The following is a 15,991-nucleotide window of genomic DNA, read 5'->3' as shown; positions in this document are numbered from 1 at the left end:
TGCTTAAGTCTGTCCGAATCATGTTATCAATTGCCACATTATGAAATCTGGCAACTGGATGTCAAAACTACATTCCTTAATGGATATCTCAAAGAAGAGTTTTATATGATGCAACCAGAAGGCTTTGTCGATCCTAAAGGTGCTAACAAAGTGTGCAAACTATAGTGATCCATCTATAGACTGGTGCAAGCATCTCAGAGTTGGAATATACGTTTTGATGAGGTGATCAAAGCATATGGTTTTATATAGACTTATGGTGAAGCCTGTATTTACAAGAAAGTGAGTGGGAGCCCTGTAGCATTTCTGATATTATATGTGGATGACATATTGTTGATCGGGAATGATATATAATTTCTGGATAACATAAAAAGGATACTTGAATAAGAATTTTTAAATCAAAGACCTCAGTGAAGCTGCTTATTTATCGGGTATCAAGATCTATAGAGATAGACCAAGGCGCTTAATTGGACTTTCACAAAGTATATACCTTGATAAGTTTTGAAGAAGTTAAAAATGGATCAGTCAAAGAAAGGGTTCTTGCCTGTGTTACAAGGTGTGAAGTTGAGTCAGAATCAAAACCCGACAATAGCAGAATATAGAGAGAGAATGAAAGTCATTCCCTATGCCTCAGTCAGAGATTCTATAAAGTGTGCCATGATGTGTACCAGATCTGTTGTGTGCCTTGCCATGAGTTTGGCAAGGGGGTACAATAGTGATCCAGGAGTAGATCACTGGACAGTGGTCAAAATTATCCTTAGGTACCTAAAGAGGACTAAGGAAATGTTTCTCTGTTATGGAGGTGATAAAGAGTTCGTCGTAGAGAGTTACATCGATGCAAGATTTGACACCGATCTGGATGACTCTAAGTCTTGATGTGGATACATATTAAAAGTGGTAGAAATTAGCTAGATTAGCTCCATGCCGAGCATCGTAGACATAGAAATTTGCAAAATACATACGGATCTGAATGTGGCAGACCCGTTGACTAAACTTCTCTCACAAGCAAAACATGATCACACCTTAGTGCACTTTGGGTGTTAATCACATAGCGATGTGAACTAGATTATTGACTCTAGTAAACCCTTTGGGTGTTGGTCACATGGCGACATGAACTATGGGTGTTAATCACATAAAGATGTGAACTATTGGTGTTAAATCACATGCCGATGTGAACTAGATTATTAACTCTAGTGCAAGTGGGGGACTGGAAGAAATATGCCCTAGAGGCAATAATAAAGTTGTTATTTTATATTTCCTTATATCATGATAAATGTTTATTATTTATGCTAGAATTGTATTAACTAGAAACTTGATACATGTGTGGATACATAGATAAAACACCGTGTCCCTAGTAAGCCTCTACTAGACTAGCTCGTTAATCAAAGATGGTTAAGTTTCCTAACCATAGACATGTGTTGTCATTTGATAAACGGGATCACATCATTAGGAGAATGATGTGATGGACAAGACCCATCCGTTAGGTTAGCATTATGATCATTCAGTTTTATTGCTATTGCTTTCTTCATGACTTATACATATTCCTTTCAATATGAGATTATGCAACTCCCGGATACCGGAGGACTACCTTGTGTGCTATCAAATGTCACAACATAACTGGATGATTATAAAGATGCTCTATAGGTATCTCGGAAGGTGTTTGTTGGGTTGGCATAGATCGAGATTAGGATTTATCACTCCGAGTATTGGAGAGGTATCTCTGGGGCCCTCTCGGTAAGACACATCATAAGAAGCCTTGCAAGCAATGTAACTAATAAGTTAGTTGCGGGATGATGTATTACAGAACGAGTAAAGAGACTTGCCAGTAACGATATTGAACTAGGTATGAAGATACCGATGATCGAATCTCGGGCAAGTAACATACCGATGACAAAGGGAGTAACGTAAGTTGTCATAAGGTTTGACCGATATAGATCTTTGTAGAATATGTAGGAGCCAATATGGGCATCCAGGTTCCGCTATTGGTTAGTGACCATAGAGGTGTCTCAGTCATGTCTACATAGTTCTCGAACCCAAAGGGTCCGCATGCTTAACGTTCGTTGACGATATAGTATTATATGAGTTATGTATGTTGGTGACCAAATGTTGTTCGGAGTCCCGGATGTGATCACGGACATGATGAGGAGCTCCGGAATGGTCTAGAGGTAAAGATTGATATATGGGATAATAGAGTTTGGTCTCCGGAAGGGTTCCGGATGTTTCCTGAAATGTTTGGGTACGAGAACACTTTATTTGGGCCAAAGGGGAGAGCCCACGAGGCTTCTAGAAAGTTCAAAAGGGAGTTTTGCGGAGACTAGAGGCTAGACACTAGGAACCCTGGCGTCTAGGGGGTAGATGCCGGGAACACTGGCGTCTAGCCCTAGAGTCCGAGAAGGACTCTTACCTTTCGGGCAAAACTGACTTTGAGGAGGCTTTTTACTCCAAGTTTCGACCCTAGGGCTCAACATATAAATAGAGGGGCAGGGCTAGCACCCAAGACACATCAAGAAACACCAAGCCATGTGTCGGCAACCCCGTTCCTCTAGTTTATCCTCTGTCATAGTTTCCGTTTTGCTTGGCGAAGCCCTGCGGAGATTGTTCTTCACCAATACCGTCACCACGCCGTCGTGCTGCCGGAACTCGTCTACTACTTCGCCCTCTTGCTGGATCAAGAAGGCGAGGGCGTCAACGTGTGCTGAACGCAGAGGTGCTGTACTTTCAGTACTTGATTGGGGCGGATCATGAAGGTGTACGACTACATCAACCGCGTTGTCAAACGCTTCCGGTTTCATTCTACGAGGGTACATAGACACACTCTCCCCCTCTCGTTGCTATGCATCTCCTAGATAGATCTTGCGTGAGCGTAGGAAATTTCTGAAGTTGCATGTTACGTTCCCTAACACAAATATGGTGAAGTGCCATGTAGTCAATGTTCACATGACACCACTAAGGGAATCACAACATACATACCATCACAATATCGAACACATATCAAGTTCACATGATTACTTGCAACAAGATTTCTCTCGTGACCTTAAGAATAAAATTAACTACTCACAAATGATAATCATGCTCAAGATCAGAGGGGTATTAAATAGTATAATGGATCTGACCATATAATCTTCCACCAAATAAACCATATAGTAAGAAACTACAAGATGTAATCAACACTACTAGTCACCCACAAGCACCAATCTAAGGTCCCGGTACAAAGATTGAACACAAGAGATGAGCAAGGGTTTGAGAGGAGATGGTGTTGTTGAAGATGTTGATGGAGATTTCCCTGCCCAAGATGGGAGAGTTGGTGGTGATGATGATGACGATGATTTCCCCCTCCGGGAGGGAAATTCCCCTCGCAGAATCGCTCCACTGGAGGGCAAAAGTGCTCCTGCCCAAGTTTCACCTCGAGACGGTAGCGCTTCGTCCCGAAAGACCTCCCCTTATTTTTTCTAGGTCAAAATGACATATATACCAGAAGAGGGGAACCGGAGGTGGGCCGAGGAGGGCATAACCCACCAGGGCGCGCCTGGGCTCCCTGGCGCGCCCAGGTGGGTTGTGCCCACTTGGTGGGGCCCCTCTGGTAGTTATTATTTTCTCTAATAATTCTTATATATTCCATAAAAAAATCTTCGTGAAATTTCTGCTCATTTGGAGATGTGCAGGATATGTGGCCTGACGTAGCTTTTTCAGGTCCAGAATTCCAGTTGCCGGTATTCTCCCTCTTTGTGTGAACCTTGCATATTATGAGAGAAAAGGCATTAGAATTACTCCAAAAAGCATTATTAAGCATAAAAACATCATAAATAACAGTAGGGAAACATGATGCAAAATGGACGTATCACCTATCAAGAATAGGCACTCTACGTCAAATACTCCCGAACGTAGACTCATCCATATTCCTCCAATAGCGATTAAACCAAAGCAATGGATACCAAAGCTCTGATACCAATTGAAAGGATCGAGAAGATGGGTCTAGAGGGGGGGGTGATTAGACCCTTAACAAGCAAAAGTGGCAGTTTTTAATTTCTTCAAGTTAAGGTAGAGTTTAGCACAGATTAAGGCACACACAATGCATTTCAAGCAAGCATGACAAGAGTATAGGCAGCAGAAAAGGTAAAGCATGCAATTTGCAAGAATGTAAAGGGATGGGATTGGAGTGTGCAAATGCAATGGAGATGCGGAGAATTTTGGTGTGGTTACAGTAGGTGGTGCTATCATACGTCCACATTGAAGGAGGCGTCAACCCACGAAGGGTAACGATTGCGTGAGTCCACGGAGGGCTCCATCCATGAAGGGTCCACGAAGAAGCAACCTTGTCTATCCCACAATGGCCATCACCCACGAAGGACTTGCCTCACTCGGGTACATCTTCACGAAGTAGGCGATCTCCTTTCCCTTACAAACTTCTTGGTCCAACTCCACATCACAACGGAGGCTCCCAAGTGACACCTAACCAATCTAGGAGACACCATTCTCCAAAAGGTAATAGATGGTGTGTTGATTATGAACTCCTTGCTCTTGTGCTTCAAATGATAGTCTCCCCAACACTCAACTCTCTCTCACAGATTTGGCTACGGAGGAAGAAAGATTTGAGTGGAAAGAAACTTGGGGAAGGCTAGAGATCAAGGTTCAAAAGGTTGGAATGAAATCTCTTGATCTCAACACATGAGTAGGTGATTCTCTCTCTCTCAGAAAATGGATGGTGGAAGTGTAGGCACATTCTGATGGATCTTCTCTATGAGGAAGAAGGGGTGGAGGGTATATATAGCATCCACAAAAATCCAATTGTTACACACTTTTGACTCATCTTGGTGGCACCGAATAGGAAACTCGGTGCCACCACTCTGTTCAAAAATATGAATGTTAGGAATCTCGGTGGGACCAACTGGAACAACTCGGTGGGACCGATGTGCTAGGGCTTAGGGTAAACATCATCTTGGTGGTGCCGATTGCATCAACTCGGCGGGACCAAAGTGAAGCAATAACCAACAGAAAATCTGTCAAGCCAACTCGGTGAGACCGATTGCATAAACTCGGTGTGACCGAATTGTTAGGGTTTCTGGGAACTCGGTGGCTCCGGATTGAAAGAATCAGCGGGGCCGATTTAGGAGTTAGGGTTTTGATATATTTGGATGGATAAAGTGGTCGAGGGTTTTGGAGCAATATCACTAAGCTCTTGAGCAAGTAGACCATTAAGCAACACCTCATCCCCTTTTAATAGTATTGGCTTTCCTATGGACTCAATGTGATCTTGGATCACTTAATAGAAATGAAGAGTCTTGAGGTTTTGCCAAACTTTGTCCTTATCAATTTGAAGGGGTTCCACATCCTGTTGTCCTTGCCACTCCACTGTCGAACTTATCTAAAATATGCTAGATAAAACTATTAGTCCAACAAAGTTATGTTGACATTAATTACAAAAATCACCCAGGGAGCACTTGTGCTTTCATAGGCCATTCGCAGAGGGAAGTAGGGATTTGCAGAGGTGCGAGAGCTCGAAGCTTAAATCAGATATAAATATAATTTTGGGAGGTATACCTTTCCAGTCAATGTTACAACTGAGAGTTTTCAATATCTTCCATGCTAAACAAATTAGCGGCGGTTCCCAAGCGGTAAAAGTAAAGTTTACTCCCCCTCCACCAAGAAACACAAGCCATGGCTAGCCGCATCCTTGAGTGCCCACCATACCAATAAGAGTCCGGGCGAGTTTGTTTTATTATTTGTAATTTTAATCATGGGACAGGGCATCCCGATTACGGGCCCCTCTCATGCAAGGATGAGGGAATAAAAACTCATCATGAGGATAACCGGCTTAGCATGGAAGATACTGACCGCCCCTGTCACTCCATGAGCGGTACGGGCACACAAAACATATGTTCATTTGAATATTTAGAGGTGGAACATGCAAATTTACTTGGAACGACAGAGTAATACTGCATATAGGTAGATATATAGTGGACTCATCTCGAATAACTTTGGTTTAAGGATTTTGATGCACAAGCAGTATTCCCACTTAGTACATGCGAAGGCTAGCAAATAGGTTGAGAAGCGACCAACTAGAGAGAGAAAATGGTCATAACCATGCATTATGAATAATTAACATTTAATACTAGTATGAGTAGGATTTAAACACCATGAACATAAATATCATGGAGAAGACAAGGTAATATGGGCTCTTTGTCAGATCAACAGTAATGCATATGAGACCCAATCAACATTTTCATCATGGTCTTTTCCTCGCGACGACTCAACGGAAGAAAAGGATTTCAGAGAAACACACTAAAATATTTTTGGAGTTTTTGTTTTTTCTTGAAGAAAGCAAATTAAAGAAAGAAAAACAAAAAATGAGAAAAACTATTTACACGGGAAAGCTCCCAACAAGTGAAAGAAGAAATGAGAAATCTTGTTGGGTTTTATTTTAATACTACAACTAATTTAAACTACATAGAAAAACCAAAAAGAAGCAAGATATATTTTTGTATTTTCTTAAAGTTTTTCAAACACACAAGAAGAAAGCGAGAAAATAAAACTAACATGGATTATACAATGAAAAAGGATGAACAACGATAAATGAAATGTGTGAACATGGATGTAATGTTGGAAGGAATTACGTACCCCCAAGCTTAGGACTTCGCCCAGCATGGTAATCACCATCTATAGTAGCCATCCGGTCCCATGTGAAAGTGCTAAGGTGGCGGCACCTGAGCGTCCCACTCCTGGGGCTCCTCCTCTACTGTTGCATGTGCGTTCCGGTAGGCAACGATGTCCTCTGGTAGGATGACGTATCCGTTCCTGGCGTGACAGTCAAAAAAAGCAATTGTAGGCAACGGAATAATATCACGAGTTTCCTCGCTAAAAACCAAGTTATAAAAAATGTGTTGCGGAGGCACATGAGCAACAATAAAGTGATGGTCCTCCATCGCCCGATGATCAAAATAAACTCTGGGCAACAAGTAATCATGGGGGCGTATATGAACATTAAAATGTCTCACTAAGCGAGTAGCATAAATACCATCGTGAATTTTCCCCTTCATCCTATTAGTGTGCAGGCGGCATGCAACGATAGCGCCAATGCTATAAGTGTTATCATTGTTAAGTGCATGACATAAAATGGCGAGGCCGGGAGCACATAGTAAACCACCTTTCTGTGTAGGAGCTAAGCATTTCCCTATGAATAAACCAAAGTAGTGCACAATAGGAAACTGCAAGCTAGTAGCACGGGCATGCGACACGCCCCTTTCCTCACCCACAGTTAAAGTGTGGAGGAAGCCCTCAAAATCCTCTAGTCGAGGCTCTCTAATTTCCCCAATAGAGGGAATCAAGCATATCTCACAAAATTCAGTAAGCTGTATCTCGTGATGCTCAACATATAAATCAAAGTGCAGCTCAGAGGGTACGAGCGTATTCAGGAAATGAAAGTTTTGCACAAAAGAATTTGTGAGGATGTGGTGTTGGTCACACTCATCTGCGAGGAAGTTGGTAAGTCCAGCATTTGCAATGAATTGCGCAAACTCTTGGTAGAATCCGACTTTGTCATCAAGGAAATGTGCGGCCATTCGCATGGCCGGACCTCCATCCTATGCGGGGTGTTGATGTCATTGTACGAGGATTCACCAAGGACTCCCTTGGCATTCCGCTTTGAGGAACTCCTCTGGAATATATTCATTTTTCCTACAAACGAATTTCTAAAAAATTTGGGCCACAAAATAATGTCAACAAAACGTCACAAGATTGATAGTAACTACTCATATAGATGTCTAGAGGCTATCTCAAGCATTCAAACTACTTGGAACTCAAAGAATTCAACATGCAAGCTCATTTTCAGTAGCACCAAGAGCAGCTAATTATGCAAAATATAACCCACTAGAGAAAAAACTAATTAGAGCAATGGAGGAGTCACATACCAAATAGCAATTCCCCAAAATAGTTTTGCAAATGGAGCTCCGAGGAAAGAGATTGAAAATCCCAAATTTAGGAGCAAGAACATGAGAGGGAGAGAGAGAGCTGGAGTGGTTTTTTCTGGACGTAGGAGACGAACTGGTCTAAAAAGATAAGTGAGGGGGTCCCTATGGGGCCAACCACCCACCAGGGCGCGCCCTAGTGCCTTGTGGGCACCTGGGGCACCCCCTAGGGTGGTTTCAGTGTGAAATATTAATAAGGAAACTAAGGGATATTAAGGCCTCCTTTTAATAGAGAACTGGAACAAAGCATTAGCACACAGTGAATACATGAACTCCTCAAACTACGGTAATCACCGAAAAGAATCCCAATTATTGTCACCTTGGGGTATGCGGATCATAACAGCTAATAGGCGCGTATAACTTGCATGGTAGGATCAAGAACACAAATATATTGGTGAAAACATAAACAATTCAGATCTGAAATCATGTCACTCACGCCTTAGTGACAAGCATTAAGCATAGCAAAGTCATAGCAACGTCAATCTCAGAACATAGTGGATACTAGGGATCAAGCCCTAACGAAACAAACTCAATTACATGATGAATCTCATCCAACCCATCAGCATTCAACAAGCCTACGAAGATATTACTCACTCCCGATGGTGAGCACCATGAAATTGGTGATGGAGGATGGTTGGTGATGACGATGAAGGCGAATCCCCCTCTCTAGAGCCCAGAACGGACTCCAAATCTAGCCTCCCGATGAAGAATAGTAGGTGGCGACGGCTCCGTATCGTGAAACTCGATGAAACTTCTTCCTCTATTTTTTCTTGGGAAATAGGAATTTATAGTATCCAGATTACGGTAAGCGGAGCCATGAGGGCCCCACCACCCACCAGGGCGCGCCTGGGGGGGCAGGCATGCCCTGGTGCCTTGTCGGCACAGGGTGGCCCCCTCAAGTGTATCTTGGTTCCAATATTCTTCATTTATTCCTTAAAAAATCTCCAAAAAATTTCGGCCAATTCCGAGAACTTTTACTTCTGCACAAAACAACACCATGGTAGTTCTAGTGAAAACAATGTCAGTCCGAGCAAGTTTCATTCAAATCATGAATATTAGTCCAAAACAAGAGCAAAGGCATTAGGAAAGGTAGATACGACGTAGACATATTAGAGCCCGAGTCCCACTCATCAGTAACTATGCTAGGTAGCGGTAAACTACTTTGACCCGATGACGAGGCTGTGTTTGGCAATCTTGAGAATGGGCCGAGTGATAGAGGGGAAAAGTCAGGAATGTTCGCTGCCATGCCAAACTAAGTAGAACTAAGGAACCGAGGGCACATAAATAGAAATCTCTATAAAATTACACAAGAGAGAAACTTCAAGAGAGTCGAAAATCGCTCATAAAATAATCTAATAATGAACAAACAATTCATCGGATCCCAACAAACACACCACAAAATATTACTCATTCGTCTCCAACGTATCTATAATTTTTTTATTATTTCATGCTATTATATTATCAATCTTGTATGCTTTATATGGAATTTTATATCATTTTTGGGAACTAACCTATTAGCTCAGTGCCTAGTGCCAGTTTCTGTTTTTGCCTATTTTATTGTTTCGCAGAAAACCCATACCAAACAAAGTCCAAACACGATGAAACTTTATGTTGATGTTTTCTAGACCAGAACGGAACCTAGAAGCTTTGGGGGGATCAAACGATGCATGAGAGAGCCACAAGCTTAGGTGGGGGCACGCCACCCAGGCTTGTGGGCCCCTCGTAACTCCATCTGACCTAATTCCGAGGCTGTAAATTCCATAAAATCCAAAAACCACCAGAGCAAAACCCGAAACAATTATTCTACCGCCGCAAGCCTTTGTTCTGGCGTGATCCCATCTGGAGGCCTCCGTCGGTACTCTGCTAGAGGGGGAATCAATCATGGAGGGACTCTACTTCAACCTTGATGACTCTCCGATGATGCATGAGTAGTTCTCCACGGGACCTGCGGGTCCATAGCAATAGCTATATGGCTCTCTCTCTCTCCCTCTTTGATCTTCAATACAATGTTCTCTTCGGAGATCGATTCAATGTAATCTTTTAGCGGTGCGTTTGTTGGGATCCGATGAATTGTGGGTTTATGATCAGATTATTCATTGAAAGTAACCGAGTCTTTTCTAAACTTTATTATGTGTGATTGTTATAACTTTGTATTTATCCTTGATCTACCAGTTTAGTTTGGCCAACTAGTTTGATTTATGTTTAGCAGGAGAGGTGCTTTGTGGTAGGTTCAATCTTGCGGTGTCCTCACCTCATGACATAAGGGCTAGAGAGGCATGTATCTGTATTTGTTTACTAAGGGTAAAATGATGGGGTTCGATCATATTGATTGGTCTTACTTTGTCTACATTATGTCATCATGCTTAAAGCATTACAGTGTTAGTTATGAACTTAATACCTAGAGAGGCAAGCATAGAAGCGCTCTCGAAGTGGAGTAATAGTACAATATGTAGAATTGTTTCGGTCTATTTGTCATGAACGTAAGGCATGTGTACTGATCATGCCATGAATAACATCATAACTATGCTCTTTTCTATCAATTGCCCAACAGTAATTTGTGTACCCACCGTTGTTATGTTCTTGAGAGAAATGCCTCTAGTGAACGCTATGCCCCTTGGGTTCATTCACATCATATTGCCAAAACCTTAAAATACCTTGCTACAATTTATTTACTTTTATTCAATTTTGCAATTTATCTATCTACCACTATCAGAATTAATCCTTGGAATTAACGAGAATAAGGGGATTGACAACCCTCTTGCCCGCGTTGCGTGCAAATATGTGTGTGTGTGTGTGCAGGTATTGTTGATAATTGTTTGCCTGAATCTCTTACTAGTTCACTAGATCTTGGTTCTCTACTGAGGGGAATATGTTCTGCTACTATACTACATCACCCTTCCTCTTCGGGGAAATCCCAACGCCTATCACAAGTAGCAATTACATCATATTGATCTTAGAGAAGATCATTATATTGAAGATCAAAAGAGAGAGAAAGCCATCTAGCTACTGCTATGGACTCGTAGGTCCTAAGGGAACTAGTCACAAATCATCATGGAAGCAACAAGGTTGATGAAGATGGCCTTCCCAATGATTCCCCCCCTCCGAAAAAGTATCAGAACAGGGCTCCAGATGGGATTGCTTTGGAACAGCGGCTTGTAGTGGGGATAAAATTCTTTCCGGTTCACTTATGAGGGTTTCAGGAAATCACAGAATTTATAGGCTTGGAATTAGGTCAAACGGAGCTGCGTGGCTCCCATAAGCCTGCATGGCGTGCCCCTGGCGCCGTGTCACCTAGGCTTGTGCATCCCACATCGCACTTCTAGCTCCCTCCTGAAGCTTCTATTGTTGCATATTTTCCATATAAATTCCTCGTAAATTTTCACCACGTTTGGACCTCTGTAGGCATGGATTTTTTGCAAAACCAAAAACATGAAAAAAGTAGGAACACGCACTGGCCACTCAATTAATAGGTTAGTCTAGAAAAATAATATAAAAAGGCATATAAAGCATACAAAAGTGATAATATAATAGAATTTAACAATAAAAATTATTGATACATTTGAGACATATCAGTGCCACCTTCCCTTCAGTCTTGTCTTTTGGGATGTGGTGGGCTCTGTGATTATAGTGATGTGTCCAACGAGTGAAGGAAACGTTTGCACATGGGATGGAGGTAGGAAGCTCGACCTGGGATGCTAACAAACATTGTCTCTATGAAATAAAGTAGTGATACTTTGAAGCAGTTTATGATATCAGCTAAAATTAGGTGCTACTTTGAAGCACATGTGTATAGTAAAAATGAATAGTAGTATTGCTCCGTCCCTCATCCCCTATTTTTTGACACTTGTTTGGTCCATCTTTTCTATATGTTGGCATCTCCATGGTGCATCTTTTATTTGGTTTCTCAACGTAGGAACATGATATACACCTCATCATGTGAGAAGTCAAAAGTTGTCACAAGCGTGTAGGGAGGGGAGTTATGGATATGGAAAGATTACAACTACCATATTTTTTCCAGGCTGAGGCGGCCAATGGTAGAGAGGTTGTCATGTTGATTTAAAAAGGTATCTCATAATGATACTTGACTTTTGGTTGGCTCCCTGTTTTTATAGTCCCATGGATCAATAGTAGTCAACATTTTCTATCTACAAGATGGGCAATCATCATCTTTTCTAGGGGGTAGTAGATTAGAATTTCAAACATCTAGATTGTGTTGCTTTGTGATATTTTGTGGTCATTTAAATACAAACTACTCTATGGACTTTGGTGACAATGGTTTGTTTCATTATTACAGAAAATTCAAACCTCACTAAAGAGGTGGTGGTAGGAAAAATCATATGATTAACCATATTGCAAATATAGTGCAACACAAATAGGGGTATTTTATTTAACTACAAATCGAGTGCACAGGACAAACATCCAGTTCATTATGTCAGATATTTGCCATGACTTTTTCGAAACAAGCGTTACCAAGTTACTATACAAATGTCTATTCTTTTTTGTGAGGAAATACAAATATTGATTTGACGGTGGAGAATTAATGAAATGGGAGTACTATACATGGAAAGGAAAAGATAGAGATGGTCGATGATTTGATTGGTGGTATTAATTGCGGAAATGCAGATGATGGAGTTCTAGCCCAAGATTTTTTAAATGGATATTTTAATCTAAAATGATATGCCATAAAAGAGTTCACCTTGGCCTATGCATACGTCCATGCACACAACCACTCCACCACGGGCTATGACACGTGAATGTGGCACGCCTACACCGTGTTTTTTAGCTGCGGTCACTGGCAAGATAGCAAGATATACAATGGAAGGAAAGGAAGAGTGGCGATGAAGATTTGCACTGGATGAGACCTGGTGTGCTGTTTATACCCATGCTATCTCATGAGACAGGTGTGTGAAGGTTGTGTGGTCCATGCATGTCATAGACCCGTAGAGTGCATCCATCCATCTGTGTGTGTATAGCATGCCAAAGATAATATACACATACGTATGCACAGCCGGCTGGCCCCATGTTTTGCTGTTGGCCCCAAGCTCAGACAAGCAACAGAAGGAGGAAGGATGGAGAAGCTTGCAGCACAAGAGTCCCGGCATTAGGCTCGTCTTTCTCTCTCTTTTCTGTTTCCAACCCAAGGCTTGCAAGCCATCCGTCCTTCTCTCTCTCTAGTGTGTGCGTCACCTCTAGCCGTTTTGTCCTCCAGGGACAACAGGCCAACAGCTCTACAGCCGTTTCTGTCTTACCAGTGCTACTAGCTATACACAGTTCATCACTCACATGAACACACCCTCTATTAATTTGATCCTATATCTGGCTTGCTCATTCTGCGGTAGTGTTTAAACATCTGGCTAGCCTTACGGGTATAAAAAGGTGGGCAACTTCACCCTATCCCATAGCAATAGACCAAAGAACACCTATACTCCATACTACCCTTCGTTCACCTGGTGAGCTTCTTCTTCCTTTGATTTATATCACTTACTATTTGTGCCTTGTCCAGCTTCTTCTTCTTCTTCCTCGTGCATGCGACTTTTTATAGATAATATCCCGCAGTATCGCTCTCCGCAAGATGTGCTAGCTAGCGATCTTCACTTTAATACCCGTTGTAGATCTAACCACAGGCTATTCCAAAAAATATTTCTCTTGTTTGCGTGTTCCTGTGTACATGCACGTATCTAGATCTTGATTTTGAAGAATTCGTAATTAATTCATGACCTACCTTGTTTGGTTTGTGTAATTTTGATGTTGTCGTATCAATTTTAGCAAACCGCTCGTAGCTAGAACAATAGAGGGGGCGATCGTATGTTTCCGTTTCGAAAAGGGGATATTTCCAGGCTCTGCATCGGTTCATGCACACAGCCGTTACCACATTCAATAGGCACTGATCCATGGATGCATGCCAGATTTACTAGTTTTGTATACAAAGTTTTACTTTTTTGCTTTGATTTATGAAAAGTTGGATCAGATTTTGCAGTTCTCTTTTATCCATGTTGGGTTCACTACTTTGTACCCAAGATTTTATTTATTTTGTCTTGGTTTCTTACCTGCCTGGTTAGGTAACTAGGAGATCCTGGGATTAGACTTTCAAGGAATCCTAATACTAGTGAGTATGGGGAAAGGAAGCTTATTTTTAAGCTGCCCAAAAGACTGGGCGCTTAGAGTTGTAGTTGATTAATTGAATCTGTTCTATGGATTTGAGAATTTCAGACCTGATTATGCACTTATCATGACATTTTGAGTTAACCAATGATTCTACATGTCTCACTCCTTGGGATTAACAATTTAACTTTATTTAATTCGATATGTGTGTACACATGTGTTGCAGATGGAGGAAGTGTTTCCGTCAAACTCCAAGAGCAAGGCCGGTCAGATGGCGGGGGAGGTGACATCGGCGGCGGAGAAGAAGCCTCGGCCGAAGCCAGAGCAGAAGGTGGAATGCCCTCGGTGCAAGTCTGGCAACACCAAGTTCTGCTACTACAACAACTATAGTATGTCTCAGCCCCGCTACTTCTGCAAGGCCTGCCGCCGCTACTGGACCCATGGTGGCTCCCTCCGCAACGTCCCCATCGGTGGTGGCTGCCGCAAGCCCAAGCGCCCGGGGACCTCCGAGGCCCACAAGCTCGGCGTGGCCTCCTCGTCGGAACCCACGGCTGTCGTGCCGCCCTCGACCTGCACAGGGATGAACTTTGCCAACGTCCTCCCGACGTTTATGTCTGCTGGTTTTGAGATTCCAAGCAGCCTTTCCCTGACCGCCTTTGGGTCATCGTCATCGTCCAACACGGCGGCAGTGATGTCCCCTGGTGGGACGACGTCATTTCTAGACGTGTTGAGAGGGGGCACAGGAGGGCTTCTTGATGGCAGCCTCAGTCAGAACAATGGCTACTACTATGGTGGGCCTGCCACTGGATCAGGCATTGGGATGCTGATGACGCCGCCAGTGGCGTCATTTGGCATTCCAGGTCCGATGCAGCAACATGGTGATCTCGTGGTTGGTGGAAATGGAATAGGTGCTGCAACTGCTTCAATATTTCAGGGGGGCACTGGCGAGGAAGGAGATGATGGTACGGGGGGCGTGATGGGGCTCCAATGGCAGCCACAGGTTGGCAATGGTGGAGGTGCTGGTGTTGTATCAGGAGGCGTGCATCACCTCGAGACTGGGAACAATGTGACGATGGGCAACAACAATATACACAACAACAACAATAACAACAGTGGGGGTGATGACAACAATGGTGCGTCATCGAGGGATTACTACTGGATCAACAATGGAGGATCGAACCCATGGCAGAGCCTCCTCAACAGCAGCTCCCTGATGTAAGTGCAAGAAGAAAATGGGAAATGGAGGTCATTGAATTGGAGAAGTGGGTCAATCATTTTCTTACTAGTTTCGTCGCTTCTTTTTTTACTTGCTTGACTTATTTCGCTCCATCATTTTCATGTTTCGTTTAAGTGGGGATTGTTTTGTTTATTTGAGTGAAAATCCAGACAATGTGTGTCATTTGCGATGCTTGATTAAGTATTGTTTGTTTCATGACATTAATAATTGAAGGATTTATGGTTTAAACTTTATCTAGGTGATGTTGTAGATAATGCATGCACATTATTCTTAGTTAAGTTAGTTTACCCACTGATCCAAACATTGTGCCATGGATTGTATTTCAGCATCCGAAACCTCATTTGTAGAAACACTAGCCATGATGGTCTTTTGTGGGTTATAACATATATCTCATTAATTATTAACCAGATCTTTCCCATTCTTGAAAGGGAGGTTTTATTTAATTAAATTCAACCTTCTATTAACATTGTGAGATTGTTACATCGTCCACCAAAGAGGGTACAATAGAATTAGATGGTTTATCATCAAACAATTTTCAAGCATTTTTCTTCTTTTAGGCAGTTTTGGCTCACAATAAAGCTAGGGTCTTGTGACTCTTGTCGATCAAGCTAATCCATGAGCTATAACATTTGTTTTCTTAAGATGATAATGATAGGCTTACGAAGGTTTTGTTGGTTCTTCCCAATGTTGGGGA

General features: G+C 42.3%; 1 protein-coding gene across 1 annotated transcript; it reads left to right on the top strand.

The window, feature by feature from the left end:
* Positions 1–13,171: 13,171 nt before the first annotated feature.
* On the top strand, positions 13,172–15,506 carry LOC125555962 (dof zinc finger protein 3-like). The gene is made up of 2 exons (XM_048718768.1): positions 13,172–13,408; positions 14,287–15,506. Exon 2 carries the CDS (start codon positions 14,287–14,289, stop codon positions 15,277–15,279), a length of 993 nt encoding a protein of 330 aa, XP_048574725.1. The 5' UTR covers positions 13,172–13,408; the 3' UTR covers positions 15,280–15,506.
* Positions 15,507–15,991: the final 485 nt, after the last annotated feature.

This window comes from Triticum urartu, chromosome 5 (assembly GCF_003073215.2).
Source record: "Triticum urartu cultivar G1812 chromosome 5, Tu2.1, whole genome shotgun sequence".
NCBI lineage: Eukaryota > Viridiplantae > Streptophyta > Magnoliopsida > Poales > Poaceae > Triticum > Triticum urartu.
The sequence above is the reverse complement of the archived record's forward strand: the minus strand, read 5'-3'. Positions and strand labels throughout refer to the sequence as shown.

Excerpts from the sequence above, each read along its gene's own strand:
- LOC125555962 (XM_048718768.1), top strand. The coding sequence starts at position 14,287 with ATGGAGGAAGTGTTTCCGTCAAACTCCAAGAGCAAGGCCGGTCAGATG.